This window comes from Bactrocera oleae, chromosome 2, assembly GCF_042242935.1.
Source record: "Bactrocera oleae isolate idBacOlea1 chromosome 2, idBacOlea1, whole genome shotgun sequence".
NCBI classification, from domain to species: Eukaryota; Metazoa; Arthropoda; class Insecta; order Diptera; family Tephritidae; genus Bactrocera; species Bactrocera oleae.
In genome coordinates, this window is record NC_091536.1 from 19,371,831 (window position 1) to 19,393,448 (window position 21,618).

Genomic DNA, 21,618 nt, shown 5'->3' on the forward strand with positions numbered 1-21,618 from the left:
GCCATTTGGCCGACATTTTGTTGAAATCATAAATGGCATAAAATTATATTATTAACCCATTTTGACCAAATTTGAGTGTTTTATTTCATTTTAAAATTACGTCGTTCTTGTTTGTAGACCCTTCTGAGCATGTCCTTAAGCTATATTTCATCGTTACTTAATGCTGCTAAGTATTAAATTTTCTTTTAAATAAACGCCTGGTCGAATCGAGTCTTGAATAAGTTTATCAAAATTAAAAATTAAAAACATAATAATACGGAGTAGCCCACATAAGCAAAAATATTAATTTAGTGACACCTTCACATGAATAAAGTGTCAAGAAAAATTTGAAATGTTATTTTTATTAAATTTTAAAGGACTCAAACAGCCTTTCATAAGAAAAGCTATAAATATATGTATTAGCCTAGCAAAAAATAAGCTAAAATTTTGCTTAAAATATTATCCATTATTTCAACAAAATAAAACATAACTTAAAAAACGCTGAGCTTTGTTAACTGTACTTAGTTAGTTTTTACTGTCAACCCGCCGATGCATTATTAGTACCCTTACCAATTGCGTTAGTGATAAACAACAACAACAATTAAAGCAATATTAGCCAAAGTGCCATTAAAGTGGGCGTGTCACAGGTCATCAAACCATAAACATACACATCGTCCGAGCAGCCACGACAGCACGACATTAACGAAATTTTCGCGTGGCGGCGATCACGCATCGCCAACACAGACGCAGTCACAGTCGTTGCCAAAAGTGTGCGTACTACGGAATTTTGGTTGAGTCGTTGCTTTGTTGTCTTATGGAAATTGTTCGGATTCGTTTGCAAAGTCGTTGTGGGTAAAAAGGTTGACCCGCTTATGCAGGGGGCATCTGTTGCCGGGATGTAATAGTTTGTCGTGGAGTTTAGTGAGTTTAGCGTTGTCGTTTTTGTTGTTGATGCTGTGTTTTGTTGTTGTTGCTGTTTTCGCTGATATTGACCCAATTACAAAGCTCACCTCATTTTCGCGGCGTTTTTCGTTGCAAAGCAGCAAAGCGATTTCTATGGCTTAGACGGAGTATGTAGTGTTGTTGTTCTTTGTAATGTTGTTTGTGTTGCACGAAAGTATTACTGTTTGTATATAGAAATGTGTGTCAATAAGTGACGTGTTTATACTTTATGTTATATTTATTGTTTTTAGCGAATATTTATGGGTTTTTGTATTTGTGTTGTTGCTGCACGCTTGTGTCGTCGCTAAGTATTAGATAACTATAAATTGCACGCAATCAAAGGCAATTAATTACAGCACGTTGGTGAAACACATGTCGGTGTCCGGCAAAGTGGCAAAAGGAAAGTGGCAATAAATATGCTTTTAATTATCTATACGAGCTGGCATACATACAAACGTACACACACACATATCTATGCGCACAAAGGTAGTGCTTTACCGTTATGTATTTTTTTGTCAAAGTGTTGAAAACCACATAAAACCCGGTCATTTGACCAACAAGTGGTTGTTGTTGCTACTTTTATGCACACATACATTTACAGCTACGCCTACGCCTACACATCGTAACACACATACACACTTATATGTACATATGTGTACGCTGGCATGCTTTTGCTGCGTTTGTTTACATTTTCATGGGCATTTGCATGCGTGCGTTCTTGTGTGTGCTCGGCTGCCGCTGATTTGTGTTTGTGTGCGTATGAGTCTGTAGTGCTGGCCATTTAATTGGGTCATAATGAAATTGAACAGACGTCTTTCTCGACGATCAACATATGGTAATGCATTATTTGTTATTATTGGTGTTTGCAACTTTTGATATTTATTCAATAATCACTTGAAAATTAAGAAGTTTTCGAAAATGAAAAATTTGAAGAACTCGCATATGTTATTATGTTGGATTATAAACTTTCAAAATGCCCAATCTCAAAAAAGGATATATATTGTAAGAAGCTTCTCCGTTTTCTAGACAGAGTTCTGGTCAGATTTTTTTCCTAACGGGTTACATGGGTTTCGCGAGCAAAAAACGCCCTATTTTAAATAATTTTTTTTTCATATAAAAAATTAAATATTTTATTCAAACCTTTTATTATTCTAAAGATACATATTTCGTAAAGATTTTGTAAAGTTTTCAAAGAAAAATATTCAAAACTCGGTCATTACGCCGTTGTTGTTGTTGTTTTTGTAACGGTTACCTAGTCCCCGTTTGGGTGATAAATTCCAGATTCGTTGTCGTCGAGGTCATCTAACGGGAGGCCCAGGAAACGAGCCGTTTCGATGGGGTCGGACCATAGGGAGAGGGGTGTTAGATGAGTGGGGTCATTACGCCGTCATTTCCGGCAGTTCCTCGGAAAAATTATTCTACCGCGTTGACAGCAGAACTTCTGACAGGATCATCAAAAGTAAAAGAGAAAAGAATACGGGTTTGAATTAAGACCATTAACTAGGTACGAAGACGGAAAAAAAAACAAATGAAGTGAAAATTGTATTTTTGGCAGACGTTTTTACAAAAAAGGCAAAGATCGGTTGAGTAGTTCTTGAGAAATCTTGACAACCGACTTTGAAAACACAGTTTCGCCAAGCCGTGAAACCCATGTAACCTCTTAATAAATTTTGAGTTTATTTAAAACTGAAAATAGAAAAGAAGGTTGTAATGAACACAAAGAGGAACTTTCTTTTGACGTTTAATACCCAAGAAAAGTTACTCTCTTAATGTGCTAAATATTGTGATTTCTTAAAAGCTTTTATAAAACAATTTTCAAAATTGCAAACAAAATCATTACATCTTTTTCCTTCTTCATTGAAAAAAAGTTTGCCTCCCATTACTACATATTACAAAACTAACAATATATGTAGATATATACATATACCTATAATAAATTTCCTCTGGGTGGTCGACAGAAGCAATAAGAATACAACACAAAACTAACAGTTAAAGTTTAGGCAAGTAACTGAGGTGGTACCGCCTTACAAATACATTACAACGATTTTATTGTTTTGTTTTTCGGTTCTGATATTAATCAAGTTTAGCTTATGGAAATAATAATAGAAAGCAAAAGTATGAAAAATGTTTAGTTGGAGAACAAAAGAAATCAAAAGCTGTTAACACGTTCTTGTAGAGGTACTGAAATGAGTCATTATTATATATTTATGTGTTGTGAAAGTTGAATTGGAAGAATTAATTCTTTGAATCAAAACGGAAAACGGCTGCTTTCATTCAGAATAAAATAATAATTATTAAACTAGTATTATTCAAAAACATGACTTTCAATTAGCTAGTATATATGTAGCTTAATTAAACTGAAATAACCGACATTTTTCACAGCGATAAATAAAAATTAAATTCTTTTTTGAATATTTTGTGTATTGTCGTGTAAAATAGAGCATTAATATATAGCAGAGCTTTGGAAATTACATTTTTCAAAAAAAAAAAAAAAAAACTGTATTTGGTAACTTTCTATTTGAAAATTCATATATCTCAAATCGTTCGTCATTAACAAAAAATTTGTATTATTATTATATTCCATAGAGATTTGAGCCCTCAAAACTCATTAAAATGCTGAAAAAAATGTCACTCAATTGCAATTTTTAAAATCTTTGTGTTTTAATGATAAAAAAAATATTTTGGTAATAATATTTGTTTGAATCTATGTGTAATTTCGCACACTTTATTGCCTTTCAAATTGCCAAATTTGCCGCCTCCGCGTTAAAGTCAACAAGCGCTCTGCCATAAGCAATTTCACATTTCGTTTTCAATAATTTTCTTGCTTTCTTTTATTATAACAAAAGACGTTGCACAAACGGTTGAATAAAATGGATTTCATTAGTTTCATTACAAAACAAAAGCGATTTCGCTGTTCTTAATGTTCATTAAAATTCTGATAGCGTCACACAAAACTACCGCACACCAATAAAAAAAAAAAAAACGAACGAAAAAAAGGAAACCGGCTTTATAAAAAAAACAATACGTTGATATAAATATATAACACAGCACTGTTCTTGGTTCTGCTCTTTTGTTGGAGCTTCACTACTGGTTACCTGCGCGCTCTGAAAGCCGCACAATGCACCAGCGAAGCCGAAATTTACAGACCACAACACAATGCTTTTACACGATTCCTTATGTTGTATATAAAGAGTTTATTATATATGTATATGCATGTATAACAGCGGGTAAGTTTGACTCTTAACTTTGGCGCTACGCAAACAATGAACAAACGCAGAACTGCAGCGAAGCCGTCGAATCTGCGAGCAAAGTATAAAACGCACAACACATCGACCGAGTTGAAACTGAAGAAAACCGAAAGAATTTTGTAGCAAGAGCATAAACTTGGTGGCTTTAAGATTTATTTCGCCGAAAAGCAGTGGAAGGAAACTTTATAATTTGAGTGAAAGCTTACTGAGCTGCTCGAAGCTTTTGTATGAGTGTGTATTGCTAAGAATGAGTGGGTTTTGAGTGATTTTGTGTGCATGCTTTATTCTCCTTCATATGTGCATACAATACAATACAATACATACATATGTACACAACATAAGCATTTCTTGCAGCTTCTTTGTTTTGCTTGGCAAATTCGTCGCGAATTTCTGATACATACATACATACATAAATACAGCCGTGTGTACCGCCAGTTAAGCTCTTTTATTTCAGCTATTTTTAGCACATACTCACATCCATATATATACATACAAGTATGTTTATACGTATGTGTGCTTGTGCAGCCTCTTGGCGCCATTTATATCTACCGCAAATGGCTTGAAAGCTACACGAATGCGGTGTGTCGTAGCGAGCGGAGATAGGTCATTGTCAAGTTGGCATTCGAAGCAGGCAAAATATGTATGTGCCTCATAACAGTATACTTAGTTCTTCTGCATTTGCTGAGTATGCACAACAGCCACTCGTACATTCTTCTGATGCCTCATTTCAATTGTTTGCGTTTTGTTTAAATTCGGTTTGCTACTTTTCTATGTGCGTTCGTTAAGCTTTTTTCTCCAGCTGTTTGGTTTTTATTATAGTTAAACAGAAAAATTACAAGTATATAGACAAACTCAGATAATGGCATGTATTAATGTAATTACTTGTTTAAATATGTGTACATTTGTATGTGGTATGTTTTGAAGCTTCTTTATTGACTTCTGCTTGGCAATAATATTCTAGCCCATATTAATTTTATTTGCTCTAATTATGTGAGTGTTAATTACAGTTAGGGAATGCACATTAAAACTGTGACTGCTGTTGGATTCTGCTGTTTTGTTGAATGCATGACATCATACAAAATTTGTCTATTTTACACGTACCACTTATTTTCAATTGCACATGTATGGACCACCTTAAAGAATTAGTGAAAATTCGTTCCTGCTGGAAATATGGATAGAGATAGATTTATTTCACTTACACTCTACAAACTCAGAGTTAGGCAAGAAAAAAATTTAAAACTTACTTAATCTTAAACTTATTTCGATCTTTTGTGGTGTTTTGCATTAAACGCAGCACACAGGTATGGAGTTTAACATGCATGGGGATCGGAGAGTTAGGACGTAATTATTCAGAAGTCTCTATCGACTTTAGAACGGCGGCATCACTGGCTCATTTTCCTCTGAATATATACGAAAAATTGATTTTGCAGATTTTCAGTAATTTTGGATAAGCCAATAGATTACATTGGGTAGCTTAATAGTTCAGTCCTTTATTACATACATATAAACGGCAAGGTAATTTTCTGATGCAGTAAACGTCACTATAACAAGTTAGAATCTCATCGAAGTTATCATATATATTATCGAAGTTATCATATATATATATATATATATATACATATTTATTATTTGAAGAGTCGAGTTGTGTAAAATAACTAAAAAAAAAATTTTAAATCAGAGCACATTAAAGGGAGAGTCATTGTGAAAGACTTCAAAAATTGTTCGAACAGTTAACCTTAAAAGCCTTTAAGAGCTTTCATGGGTTTCCTCGAGCAAATAACGGCCTGCTTTCAATTATTTTCAATTTTTTCACACATATTTAACAAAGATTTCTGGACATTTTCAAAGCAAAATACTCAAAACTCGGCCATTACGACATTATTTCCGGCAATTCCTCGGACAAAAAGGTGCTTCCGCGTTAACAGCAGAACTTTTAACAGGATTATCAAAAGCAAAAAAAAAATATGTGTTTGTAATTAAAACCATAAACTATGTATTGGAAGTAGGAAAAAACAACAAAATAAAAATTTTAATTTTGGCAGACGTTTTTACAAAAAAAAAAATTCAAATTTTGGTGAACATTTCTTGATATTCTTGATTTTTTTATACTCTCGCAACCTGTTGCTACAGAGTATAATAGTTTTGTTCACCTAACGGTTGTTTGTATCACCTAAAATTAAACGAGTTAGATATAGGGTTATATATATATAAATGATCAGGATGAAGAGACGAGTTGAAATCCGGGTGACTGTCTGTCCGTCCGTCCGTCTGTCCGTCCGTCTGTCCGTCTGTCCGTCCGTCCGTGCAAGCTCTAACTTGAGTAAAAATTGAGATATCTTTATGAAACTTGCTAGACATGTTTCATGGTACCGTGAGACGGTTGGTATTGCAGATGGGCGTAATCGGACCACTGCCACGCCCACAAAACGCCATTAATCAAAAACAAATAACTTGCCATAACTAAGCTCCGCAATAAGATACAAGACTGTTATTTGGTACACAGGATCACATTAGGGAGGGGCATCTGCAGTTAAAATTTTTTTTTAAAAAGTGGGCGTGGTCCCGCCTCTAATAGGTTTAATGTGCATATCTCCTAAACCGCTAATGCTATAATAACAAAATTCACTGGAAGCAAATGTTTTTAGCACTTCTATTGACGGTGTGAAAATAGTTGAAATCGGGTGGCAACTCCGCCCACTCCCCATATAACGGTACTGTTAAAAACTACTAAAAGCGCGATAAATCAAGCACTAAACACGCCAGAGACATTAAATTTTATCTCTGAGATGGTATAAGATGACTTTATAGGAACCGCGTTCAAAATTAGACAGTGGGCGTGGCACAGCCCACTTTTAGGTGAAAACCCATATCTTGAGATCTGCTTAACCGATTTCAACCAAATTCGGTGCATAACGTTCTTTTCATGTTTCTATGTCATAGTGCGAAAATGGGCGAAATCGGATTACAACCACGCCTATTTTCCATATGACACCATTTTAAATACCACTTGATTCTTTCACTTTCCACTATGCAAATCAAGCAACAATGATTATATCGGCGTAAAACTTTGCGTGAATAATACGTTTAAAGTATGCCACCTTGTGACCAAAAATTTTCTAAATCGAACCAAAACTGTTCAAGCCCCTAAGTACTAAATATGGTGACCCCAGTGCCTATAGTTGACCTTCTACCGAAAATATCAGTCAATCCACAAAGAAATCTCAAACGAGTATACCATTTGACTTTGCGAGAGTATAAAATGTTCGGTTACATCCGAACTTAGCCCTTCCTTACTTGTTTAATAGTTGTAATTGAACACAAAAAATATCCTTCGTTCAAGACCTTCTAAATTACATATATCCCGAAGAACTGTGTAAAATTTTATTTAGATGCAGTGAGTAGTTCGTGAAAAATCTTCACAACCGACTTTGAACTCACTGTTTCAAGAAAAACTCGTTTAAGGCTTTAAGTACTATTAAGCTGGCCCCTTATAGTAGGTCAACTCATTGTTTATAAGTTCATGCTATGAGTGCGGTGGCCAGCCGCAGCATTTCGGAAATATATAACACAATATTTATATTTCTTTTTCTTTCTATATTTCTATTATCAATTATAGTGAGATTGAGCTTGTTTAGAAAATAATCGGAACACCTTCTTTGGAAAAATTAAGAGGAAAAGAACCTGACTTTAATTTCCTTACTAACAGGCAAGGCAAGAATCCGAAGCGTTACTTTAAACTTAATCGACATCGCTTAGTTGATTCGTCATCAGTAAAGAATAATCAGTCGAACAGCGAGGTCACCAATATTTTATCGAGATATATGGTAAAAAGAAACGACGAGACTGTGAGGCGCTTGTTATATAAATGAACACTATTTACTTGACTGAAAGCATTATTTTCATAAAAATAAATTAAAATAATTTCAGAAAAAAGTCATTAATGAGGTATCAAGATTCGCCTTGAAAGTTTCGTGCTGCGCCGTCGACAATTTTTCGTAGCATTTACCTTTCGCTTCTTTTTCCTCACAGCTCTTTCTGCCACTTCACAAGCGCGCGTCTGAGTGCACACACCTTCAGCGATTAAAGCTGTGCTGAGCCTCGCTGAGCGTGAGAAATTAATGCCGCTGGCGCCTGGCAGCTATACACGGCAACAACAGGAAAACAACAACAAACAAACATAAATATGTAAATGTGTAAATGTATATGGGCAAACAAAAACACACTCGTAACAAGCATCTTCAATACAATGGCGAGCAACTTTGCTGCCCATCAGCCAGATGGCGCTTTGTATGAAATATACAAAGCTCCTAAAGTGTTTGTATGTGTGCGTGAGGTGTCGCACAACATTACAAACAGCTGAAGGCTGATTTGCTTTCACATTGGTTTTTTTTTTAGCACAACTGTATGGAATTTGACTGAAAGAGGAAAATGCTTATAAATATTTATTTACACGCTTTGGCGTTTGTATGCTTGGTAATTGCAAGCCATTACAATTTTTTATATGTGCCAGTGGAATACGTATGTGTATAATTACAAACGCCAACAATTTTCGCTGAATTGCGAGAGACAAAGGATTTCCCAGGCGATTTGTTTTGGAATATTTATATTTGCTCTGTTAAAGCTTTAGCCTTATCCGGTGGCAACTCTTTGGTGTGGAGCGGAGTTATGTCATGATGCCGCGGTAAGATCTAAAATTTTTTTTTATTGATTAAGTAAATATTTCTCATACGAGAACTCTTCTTACATTAATCTATGATGCTTACAATGCTTAGCTCCCTAAATAAGTCGAAGAAACCGCGCAGATAAATATCTGCAAGAAAGTTAATGACTTATGGAAGCAGCTGCAAATATAAATTGAAAAATATTTCGAAGAAAAGTTCTAAAGATATGCAGTTATGCAAGATAGCAGATAGCGCGATAGGCCTAAGTACAGCTGAAAACGCACATCTGAAGAAGAACATGAGTCAATGGGGAAAACTTAGAGCGAAGGGAAAGCTCTATCAAAAAATCGTAATCAATGGAGACATTTTGTTGTGGCTATAGTCCTCAAAATGCCCGAAAAACTAAAAAGAAGAAGAATCTCGTTAGAAGCGTTTGGATTATTCTAAGTAATTACATTAAATAAAATCCTCAAAATGTCAACCCAACACTTTTTATTAGCAAATAATTATACAAATATAATAATTTCTCACAAAATTGTCTCCTCTAAGGATGAAATTGGTTTATGTGTGTACTGTAACTACACTCCATCATAATAGTGAAATGGCAATATTTCATTCACCTATTAGTTAGGTGAAATAATTTGGCACAAGCCACAAATTTGTGCATAAAACCGACACAGACTAAGCTGGCTGCCATGTTGGTGGCTTTGTGATAGCAGCCATGGCGTATGAGCAACTCATAAAATATGTACCTGTCAATCTATCGATAACACGCAATTCAGTGGCGCTTTAATATTAATCATATTTTATTGATATAAGGTGAATGTTGCTAGCAATGCAACACTTATTAATGCTTAAACATTAATACCTACATATGAAATACAATACGTATGTTATCATATTTAATATAATGGATAATTTATGATTGTACTTTATAGGAAATATATATATATATATTTTTCTAAAATAAGTCAAGTACTTAGCGCTATTTTCAGATACCTTAATCATTCTTTAAATTCTTATAACTCTTAATAGCTCTTTCTTTTATATTCTTATAAGAATTGAAATCAGAGAGTTGACTTCTGTCAAATGCGAAACATATTACAATTTTGGTTATTAGATTTTTATCTTATGAGAAGAAAATATATCAGAATTGAGGTTATATCTCTGTTGAAAGGGCTCTAAATATCCGTTACTTCAATGGTATACATATGAACCATACTATAAAGAACATGACTGATGTTATTGGTTGGAACTCAAGTACTAAAAGTAATGGAAAATAGTCTAAAATGTCAAAAAGCGCATTCCTGTGATTACCAAAGGTTCCCAAAAACTTATTTTGGTATTGTTATTTGAAAAGAGAGTTTATTAAAATCATTTTCAAAGAGATTGTGTAAGGAAAGAGACTGGACAATGAGTAAGTATTATAAAATATATTCGCCTTCATCTGACTTTGCTCCAGAATTCAATAGTAATATATTGGTAGTATCCCTCACCAGTAAAACGATTTTTGGAGCTCCTTTGACTAAGTGTTGGATTTAAACTTCTATCATTTACCATATCTTTATCCAACACATTTTATCTGCATTATTTATAAGTGTCGTTAGACAAACAAAGCTGTAATAAGATATAAGAAAACTAAGCAAAAATCTCTTGCACGAACGATCATTTATGGTGATTTTTATTGCATGAGCAACTTCAGCTACCCTTGTCCTTTTACTGCCTGTGTGCCTGTCAATAGGCAATGACAAAGCCATAACAAATGGTCTTTTAAATAAAGCGAATCGTAAAATCAACTCTTTTATTGGAATAATAGCGAGATGGAAATCAGTTTTTATTGCAGCCAACGGTGAAATATTTAGTTCGTGGAAAAATCGTGCTGTTCACCGTGCAAAACTGTGCACGTGTCCGTTGAGTTTAGATAAACTAAAGGTGCATAGGAAATATGGGCAAAAAATGTCGCATGCCACGCGAATTTCCATCTGCTTATCAACTGTTTTCGCTGCCAGCGACAATTTGATCCGCGAGCAGTTGCATTGTCCTTGTCAGGAGTATAAGAGGCAGTGTTTGCACCCAGTGTTCATAATGGAAAACCATCCAGCAGAGAACTGAGCTAGCTTATTGCATTTGGTGTCATTACTAGTTAGTTGTCAACTCTTTCCAGGCAACCAACTTCTGTATTTATCGGCGCTGATGTCCTTCGCGGTGCTGGTTGACTATATTCGCTATTTTCATATTTTCCGTGCGATTTTCGAACGTCCAATGAAGAGATGCAAAATTTTAACGTAACTCGCGTGGTTGCCACACTCCCAAGAGCGTTGATGTGTTGAGGTAAATGGTAAAAGTTTTTGTTGTTGTTGCATTCCAAATTGCTTTACGCTGTTAACTTTGTCTATGAGCACCTGCTAAAAATATTTAATTGCGACACACACACGAATTACCAAGGACAGCTCACAGATACAAAATTATCAAGCACACGGGCGAGTAAAATTCCAATTTCGCATATTGCCATTACACACACACATTCATATATATTCAGGAATAGTGCTTTCGCGAATAGTTTTTATGCGCGGAGAGTGTGTTCTACATTGCCTTTTGCTTTTAATTGACGCTCTGAAAATATTAGAGATCGTATCTTTAGTAATGACAATGACTACTGTAACCAAGTGGTTTGAGCGCTTTACTGCCACTTCATCGCGTTGTGGAGCGAAATCTAGCCACGAGTAAAGGCTTTTCGGCAGAGTGCCATAAAAGACGAGTAGGATTAGACCCTTACGCAACTTCATTCTGATTACTGTAGCCGGTTTAACTTCTACTTATCCAGAATTGACAGCGATATACCAAATATATGTTCTGCGTGCAATGCGTCTCCGCATGACACCAACCACTTCTTTGCATGCCCAATGAATCCCGCTCATCTAAAACCCCTTTCCCTATCCTCCGAGTCCGTCGAAACAGCACGTTTCATGGTCATACCGTTGGCTGACTTCGACGACAAATAACTTGAACCTTCTGAATGAAGATTAGATAACTGATTCAACAACAACAATAATGACTAGGATTGTATTAATTGACTCAAAAGTCACATAAAATTAATAAATAAATGAGTTATTCTTTTAGGTCTTAATCGCGATAGTACCTCTCAAGCTCGCACGCATAAGGCTTTATATTCGTGAGAGACTTTCACTATATTATTAACATATACTCTGCTGTCCGTGCCTACCTGCCATGGCATCTAATTTCCACGGAGTTGTTTAACTTTGGAAGTGGTTGACATTTGGAACATGTGAAAGGCGAATCATTCGTATTTGTGTGCGAAAATGCCGCTCTTCAAATTTAACGCAGGGCAAACTACCTATTTTATTAATCTGACAGCCAACGGTGGACAAGGAAAGTTGGCAAATTTGCGCCAACTCAAATATTAACATTTTATGATTTCCTTCCATTCCGTTCTGTTGCAACTTTAATGAGAAGCGGAAATCCAAGCGTGCATTATTAAATCAACAAAGTAGAAGCAACTCAAAAGGCATCAAGTGAAAGTGGAAGTAAAAGTGAAGGTGTAAATTACCTTATTCTCCAATTTAATGGCAATTAAATGGCGCTCCATTTGTAGTAGGCAAGTTCTGCTGGAAACTATGCTCCTCGAAGGAGCGCTATGTATATGTATGTATGTGCTGGGCCAATGGTAGGCATTAGCTGTACAATAAAATGCCTTAGATGCATAGGTGATAAGCAAATGGATGTGTGTGTGTGTTTGGGAAAGAATTTGTGATGAAACTATGACACAGCTACAGTACTTGCTATTTATTTATGAATATGTTAACAACCGTTATTTCATAGCTTTCTATCCGCTTTACTCACCCACAAGTGCATACGTCGTAAAATATACTTGTATGTACCATATGTATGTGCACCTATGAGCAGCTATTTAACTTTTCAAGAGTTATGAATATGGCAGCTGATCTGCATGGCAGTCGGGTTCGTAAATGGTGCAAAAGTGGTAAAAAAAAGTAATAATCAGGAGTATTGTGGAAACCCAGACAGATTGATTTTGAATGGTGTCACTGAATTTGATTGGATTTTCCTCTTTTCGAACATTCCATACTACCAAAAAGCCAATATTCGAATCAGCTGTTTACTATTGAAAGCGTTTGTTATTTTTTGAACAACCGAATTAATAGACAAAGCTAACAATGAGTTCTGCTATTTTAACTTTTATTTTAATGGAAGAGAAAAGCAACTAAAAAATTAAAAGCAAGATATTTAAAAGATCACAGTAATCCATTTTTCTTAATTTACATTTCACATCTGTCAGCGACTAACTCTTGCTTTGTTTCTGATAACAAAGCCGATAAAATTGGTTTCCGTGACACCCACCCAAAACCCATACAATTTCTGTTTCGAACGTCAAACCTATAATATCTGCATGCATAACACCTACTACATTTTTTATCGGTTTCAATTCTGATTTCGACAACTATCAGATTCTACAACACCCCTGAATAATAATTTTCTTAGGTATTTATACTTAAGTTTATTAATATAAAGCAATATTTTTATGACAATTTTCAAATTTAACAAAATAAAGTGATTTGTTTGCTTTTTTCATAGCGTATGTGTTTTCGTGAAATAGGAAAAGCCTTTGAGACTTGATATATTAGCTGTCTTCGATTCGGCATTTCTTTGCTCGCTACTGCTCGCTTGGTAAGGCAACTGTAGGGTAACGCTTGTCGAATCGAAGGCAACTATGAATTCGTCAACTTAAAAATTCCTTTCCAAAAATTTTATATTTTAAAAAGATTGAGATGTTTACCTATTTTAAGAACTACGATAAAGCATTATTTAAGCGTGCAAGACCAAAAAATAAATACCCCGAATTATGTAGAAAAGATTACATTATGTCATAAACGAAACTACTTTTAGTCGTTCATATTAACTGTAGGAAAGCATGCCTTTTTTTCATTCATGACGTCAGGAATTAAGTAGGCTTTTAGTCAAACACATATAAAACAAGAAAAAATGTTAACTTCGGCTGCACCGAAGCTATAATATCTTTACAGGTGTATTTCTTATAGCAACCATATGCATAACTAAATCTGAAAACTTAACCGGCCAACGATTTGCATCCGGTCTCGGTTTGGACAATAATCCAAGCTAAATTTCATGAGTATATCTTGTCAAATAAAAAAGTTTTCCATAGAAGGACTTTATTATACCCTAAACAGGGTAAACAGTTAACACCTAGTAGGAAACGTCGAAGATTTGATTTTGAACGACCAGTTTGTATGACAGTTTGCGTATACACAGACAGTCGGTCATGGCTAAATCGACTCAGCTCATAACGCTGATAATTTTCTTAACACATATCGATAGGAATTTACTCTCAACCTCCCTCTCTCTCTTTATTATTGCTGTCTATTAGAGCTAAACTTAAAATTTTGCAAATCTGTTGCGTGTCAAACAAACCTATTTTACACTTTTTCAATTTATCAATTTAGTTCCAAACCTTGATTAAGGTTTTTTTTATACTCTCGTAACCTGTTGCTACAGAGTATAATAGTTTTGTTCACCTAACGGTTGTTTGTATCACCTAAAAATAATCGAGTTAGATATAGGGTTATATATATATAAATGATCAGGATGAAGAGACGAGTTGAAATCCGGGTGACTGTCTGTCCGTCCGCGCAAGCTCTAACTTGAGTAAAAATTGAGATATCTTTATGAAACTTGGTAGACATGTTTCTTGGTACCGTGAGACGGTTGGTATTGCAGATGGGCGTAATCGGACCACTGCCACGCCCACAAAACGCCATTAATCAAAAACAAATAACTTGCCATAACTAAGCTCCGCAATAAGATACAAGAATGTTATTTGGTATACAGGATCACATTAGGGAGGGGCATCTGCAGTTAAATTTTTTTTTAAGTGGGCGTGGTCCCGCCTCTAATAGGTTTAATGTGCATATCTCCTAAACCGCTAATGCTATAATAACAAAGACATTAAATTCTATCTCTGGGATGGTATGAGATGACTTTATAGGAACCGCGTTCAAAATTAGACAGTGGACGTGGCACAGCCCACTTTTAGGTGGAAACCTATATCTTGAGATCTGCTTAACCGATTTCAACCAAATTCGGTGCATTATGTCCTTTTCATGTTTCTATGTCATAGTGCGAAAATGGGTGAAATCGGACTACAACCACGCCTACTTCCCATATAAAACCATTTTAAATTCCATCTGATTCTTTCCACTATGCAAATCAGGCAACAATGACTGTATCGGGATAAAACTTTGCGTGAATAATGCGATTAAAGTATGCCACCTTGTGGCCAAAAATTGTCTAAATCGAACCAAAACTGTTTAAGCCCCTAAGTACTAAATATGTGGACCCCAGTGCCTATAGTTGACCTTCTACCGAAAATATCAGTCAATCCACAAAGAAATCTCAAACGAGTATACTATTTGACTTTGCGAGAGTATAAAATGTTCGGTTACATCCGAACTTAGCCCTTCCTTACTTGTTGTAGTTTATAATCTTACTATTTTACACCTAAATTTTTGCCAATTAGTATAATAATTGCTAACATATTCTATGTGCTGAAGACCTCCTTTTCAGATTTCGAGTTCAAATTTCAGCTAAAGAGACATCCATAAATCGCTTAATGCCAGAGTGACTGTATCCATTTCAGACGTCTTATGAACATTGAATCTTACTTAATTTTGATAGATGTATAAATATATACAAGTACATATTTTTGATACTATTTCGCCAATTAGTTTGGGTATCTGTATCCTAAGGGCTCAATTTTATTAAGCATAATAGCTGCTTGCTTACAGCTAACCAAATTCATTGAAAACGCAACTGTGCTTTTCCTATGGTCTTGGCCTTTGTGGCAACAAAAGTAGCGCGCGTCTTATTCATCTGAAGTCCTTGTCATTACAAGTAGTACAATATAATAAGGGATTTAAATTTTAGCGTTGAGTTTTTACGCTTTTTTTGGGTATTTGTATGTAAAGAGTTTCATGCCTAACATACTGATGTGTATAACAACGCACAGTAAATATATTTTTACAAGGATGGCTTTTCGTTACCTTTGCGTGCAATATTGTTTACTTAAATAAGCAGAGAACTTTTGCTAAAGAACAAGTACATATATTTACAGTAATGCATGTTTAAGTGCACTTAAAAATATAAACTTCCGCAGGCAGTATGGAAAATTAGTTAGAAATTGATTTGTTTCAGAAGCTAAAGCGGAATGCTTTACGAAAAGCGGAACTTGGTATGAGAACATATAATTAAGTAATGAGAGAAATATATCAATATTTTTAAGGACGTTAGTCGTTTAAGATTTTATTTCATTATTTAAGCTTCACTATTTTTCATTTCGAATTTTCAATGCGTTGATGCAAGGGTTTTGGCTTGGGACATACTTTTTAATTCACATATAGAGTATCACGTATACGAGTACATTGCATCAAATTTTCCCCCACCCAAATTTCCACAGTTGAAACTCCACCATATAGTCCAATAGCAGAAGTGTAGGTAAAAATTATCAGTGTCTTTATCTTGGCATAGGTCCAAATTTCTAGCCAGAAGTTTATGGCCCTAATAATTTACCTAAAATACTGATGAGGGATTCGAGGAAGCTACAAAAAAAAAAAAAATATACAGGGTTGCTACCTGTTAAAAATTTTCAAAGTTTAAAAAAGATGCCATAGGGTAAAACTACGAGATTTAGCTTTTTTTTTTTACAGCGTTACCACTTGTTGAAAAAGTGAATACCTATTAACAAAAGAGGAAGACCAGGGCTAAACTAACAGCGATGTTATGATGAGGTGTATACTATTTTCTAGTGGCATTAAATTGAAATATGTTGTACAAAATAAAATCTACACTAAAAATTATACGTCTTGAAAGACTATTACATAACTATTAACCCCTTAGCTGTCATCTGAATGTTTTCGATTTGAAGTGAGATAATTACCTTAAAATATCGGTTTTTTTGCTTAATCTGGAATTCTTCCACTTAGAAACTATTAAGCTTTTGCAACCAGCGGTCTTCATATGTAGCAGTCTGCACCACGAAAGGTTAATAATATTTCATTATTTATGTATATACACCTATGTTTATGCCGGTCAGTGGCCTGCGCGCTTGGTGACAGGTGTCGATAGGCATGAACACAATGAAATAACGGGAAATATGTTCTATGATATAAGCACATAGATAAAATTAAATACTATTCTCACACCCACACCCACACACATTTACATGACTAAATAATAACAAACAAAGCACAATAACAATGAGAAAAAACCAAAAACAAACAAAACGAGTGCAAATGTTTTTGTTTTCCCTCATTGCAATTCATTTGCGTCACCAACAGCTGCCGTTTCTGCTCATCGATAAGTAATCTGGCACGCATTATATGTTAACAACAACTAAATCGAATTAATCAATACAACAGTATGCTAAGAGTTGTAGGCACGTAGCTGCTTGGATTTGGAGATTTGCAAAGATTTTATTGTTTCGAAGAAATTTTGCGAAAATGATTTCAAATAATGCAATGAATCCGAAATTCTTTTTATGAACGATTTACAAATTTGCGTGGGAATTTTAATTTGCATGCATATACAGTTTAGTGCAAAAAAAGGCTTGAGTTTCCAAAATAAGTAAATTTCAATTCAAAGCCAGAATAATCGAAAATATTGGCAAGAATTGAACGATTTAAGTTTAAAATAAGGCTATGTCCGTTCACACGATATTCAGTTTGGTTATGTAGAACGGATCCAAGGATAGGCGGCTCGGTAGAAGTTTCCAACATTATTTTATAACCCTACAAAGCAGCAACAATATTAAAAAAAAAAAATAAAAATCACAACGACAAGAAAAATTCCCAACAACACCAACAATAAAAATCAACAAAAATTAATGCAAATTCACCCTCAATAATATCAGACATAAGCTCTCTTCATATTTTAAACCAGGGGTAGCCAAATCTTTAAAGCAACGAAAGTTTAGTGTGGATGACCTTTGAATATATATACTTGTATATATACTTAGAAATAAAATTTCTTCCTATGCTTACATTTTACTCATTACTGTAAATTCAAATCAGCTTGATTAAACTTTTACGCACGGGTGCATAAACAATGAATTCTTCAAAGTCATTTAAATTAAAGTTCGTTTCAATTTGTAGACTACATTATTTTGATAAGCTTTCTTTTAAGCTGCCACTACAAAGAAATTATAGTAGGATAAAACCCATTGGAAAAGGAAGACAAAATAACTAACATGAATAGTGAAATTTTTAAGGGTTAAATCCAGTTTAACTCGATTTCCGGCAAAACTACGAGTCATATTGAAATATGCTATATGGCAACTGTGCAACAGCAAAACAAAAAGATTTTGTATTAGCACTTTTTTCACAAAACCTCAAAATTTATGTGAAAATTTAAAATAAACAAATTTTTTTATTTTTTTACTTTAGTCGTTTTTTAGTTTCTATTTAATTTGTTTTACGTTATTCATTTCACTCATTAATATTATACTGATTATATATTTTTTTTGTCAAATATGACTTTCCAGCAATACACATATAGTTTTTTTTTTTCAATTTTCGCACACTTGTCGCCATCCAGGCGTCGCCTCGTATTGACATCACACCCACGACAAAGTCCCAAGTGTTTTATGGTTTGTTGAAAGCGCACATTAGATGTTGCAAGTGTGTACATTAAATATTTATTTAGAATACACGCACAAAAGAAAATTAAAAATATAAAGAATTTTCGAAAGCACAAGAAAAAAAATGGAAAGAAAAAGAAGTACGTATGCACACATACAAACTCATATAAAATTTACGCGCAAATTTCTTTCCCTTGTGCTCGATTTAAGCCTATATAAATAATTACTTACATTTTCTTACTAATTTTGCTTTTACGCTTCAGCTTGATGCCGTTGAAGTGTCTTCCCGGAAATGAAATAATTTATTGGAAATCTGTTGAATATTGATTTAACTGCACTCGGGCGCGCGCTTTTTAAGGCTCTACACCTATTTACACATAGATGTATTTATTTACTTTTTTCATTGAAATATTATAAATAACAATGTGGCACTCGCGAGAAGAAGCACGACGCGTCAACAACAGACAACACAGCGAATTCAACTGAAATAGAAAGTAATACAAATGTTTTAGCTCAGCCGCGGAAGACAGAAGACACCGTCGCGGCGACGAAGAGATGGGCAAAAAGACACATAATGTCACACAGGTTGACCTATATAGCCGATGTAATTGTGCTGCTGCACTCAAAAGGGATTTTCAGTTTCACTCTGTCGTTTGAGTGTTTTTAGCAATCGGCGGGCCTTACGTATACGCACTGGTGTGCTTTTGGCTGATTGATGGCCACTGTATTATTTGAAAATAAGCTGAGCTGTTGCAATAGTTTGAGGGTAATTATTATAGGTTTGTGTCAAGGATCGGATGAAATTAAGTAAAATCAGAGAATGTAAATGAATTGAAACATTCTCTGATAAAAGTAAATGCATTTAAATAAATCCAATCGAGTAAAATAAAAATAAAATAAAATAAAAATAAATAAAATAAAATAAAACTAAATTAAATTAAATTAAATTAAATTAAATTAAATTAAAATAAAATTCAATAAAATAAAATAATATAAAATGAAATACAATGAAAAAAAGATTAAAAATATTATATTAAACTAAAATAAATTTAAAAATAAAATTTAATAAAATAAAATAAAATAAACAAAAATAACTTAAGTGAAGAATAAACTAACTATAGTAATATATCAAAAATTAATTATTATTATTAAAATAAAATCATTTAACAAATTTAATAAAAAGCAATGTTCTTTTTGTTTTCGCTACATTTATAATTATAACTGATTGAAAAAACAACAAACCGGAATGAAAAAAATTAAAAAGCAACAAATTAGGTAAAGTACTAATTATTACAATAAAAAAAATATGATAAATATATTAAACAAATAAAAAAGACTTAAACTAAATTAAAGTATACAAAAACGTTAAATTAAAGAATATAAAAAAAAATTTATTCGCTACTGCTAATACATACAAAAATATAAAATTAAATGAATAGAAATTTATTATAATTTACAATATTCATAAAAAATACTATAAAGTAAATAGAAAATTGTGATATTTTATAAATAAATATTAAATTAGTAAATAAAACGGTAAAAAGTAAAAAAATAATTATATACCTAGGTTGTGTTAATTCAGAAAGCATAATGTAAATGTGAAAAGAATTGAAAATCTGTTTAACACTAGAGCTACGAACCCGTCAAAATGACCGGTTGCATCATTTTTTTAAACCATTTCTTCTTTACGATAATGGCATGATTTTTATTAAATTTATGTATAGAATAATATTACAGAGAATAAATATACAGAGAGACACCTTTTTGAAATAGGTAAATGGTAAATCTTCGTAATTCTTGTGTTAATAATGAAAATATATTTAAATATTCATTACCCTAATATATATAAAAATGTCCCTACCGTTTTTAAAGCTGTAGACTTTATTAAAAATGCAATATTTAAATTAAATTTAAATTTAAATTTTATAAATATCTTTCCCAGGGTTTATCTTTCCATAAAACGTATGATTTATTCTTTCAAATCAATTTTGCTGCATTTTCGGAAAACATAAAAGATTTTGTTACCACTAAGCATATCTACTTAAACTGGCACCTACATATGTATGTACATTTCTGCTAAGCCATTAAATTCAAAAAATGTTTCGAAAAACTATTTAGCCCAAATTTTTCTGCGTGACATAATTTGGATGCGTGATTCAGTGCAGTGATATACGCAGCAGTGGTATTTACGATGACAAAGCAAAAGGTATGTAGGTATGTATATGATTCCGAAAAATGCTTGAAGGGGAAAATTTATAAATAGCGCCGGTGTCGACAAAGCAGGCAGCACGCGGTGTGTTGAATGACAATAAGACGTGCTAATGACACGAAAAAGAATTATCAAGAGCACATGGAATGAAATTGACTGTATTAATATCAAAGAAAAATCAACAATAAAATTATAAAAAAAAATGATTTTCCATTTTGCTTATAAAATACTTGTTGCTAATTTTTTTCTTTTTACAACCTGACTTTGCTTTATCTTATGAAGAGAAATGAGACGATGAGGAGTGAATATGTTTATGTACTTTTGCGATAACAGAACGTCTCATTAACAATTTGGATATCTAATTTACCGCTGGAGTGGAGACACTGTAAGGAAGAAATTGATAGCGCAAGAAATATCACACGCACATTAATACTTTGAAGACAAAATAAGATGTTAAGATAATAGTTTTTAAGGACTTCCTGCGATAGGTAATACTTTGCTTAAATAAATTCCAGGCATTCTAATATAGATTGGTAGATACAAGAATACGAAATAAGATCTGCTCGGACATGCAAAATTAAACAAGAAATAGTTATTGTGAAGCAGATAAGGTGAAACTGGTGCGAAGATCTTCTTCTCTGAACGCTTTTTTGGAAATATCAACATCTTGCTTTATTTGCATAGTGGTTCTAAAAAAGAAGACATGACAATGGAGAATGCTCAAAAAGACCAGAGTTCTGGGTTTTTAGATAAAAATAATAATTATGAATTAGCACTAATACCTAAGACTTAAACTCGATGTCGGTATGCGTGAAAGACTTTGATATTTTATTATCATATATACTTAACTTTGATTATATTGACTTTGAGGCTAAATAAAAACTTTTTTATCTG

At 33.6% G+C, this 21,618-nt stretch overlaps 1 protein-coding gene across 11 annotated transcripts in view; it reads right to left on the bottom strand.

Annotated features, from left to right (window-relative positions):
• The window catches only part of Esyt2 (extended synaptotagmin-like protein 2), a 37,422-nt gene extending 18,447 nt beyond the window's left edge, over window positions 1–18,975 (bottom strand). For 2 of the 11 annotated variants that reach the window (XM_036377822.2, XM_014248010.3), the window contains exon 1: window positions 648–971. In XM_036377822.2, the coding sequence (XP_036233715.2) occupies window positions 648–712 (65 nt within the window). In that variant the 5' untranslated portion in view covers window positions 713–971. The other 9 variants (XM_036377828.2, XM_036377827.2, XM_070110760.1 and 6 more) reach the window with 9 other exon arrangements.
• Between the last annotated feature and the right edge of the window lie 2,643 nt (window positions 18,976–21,618).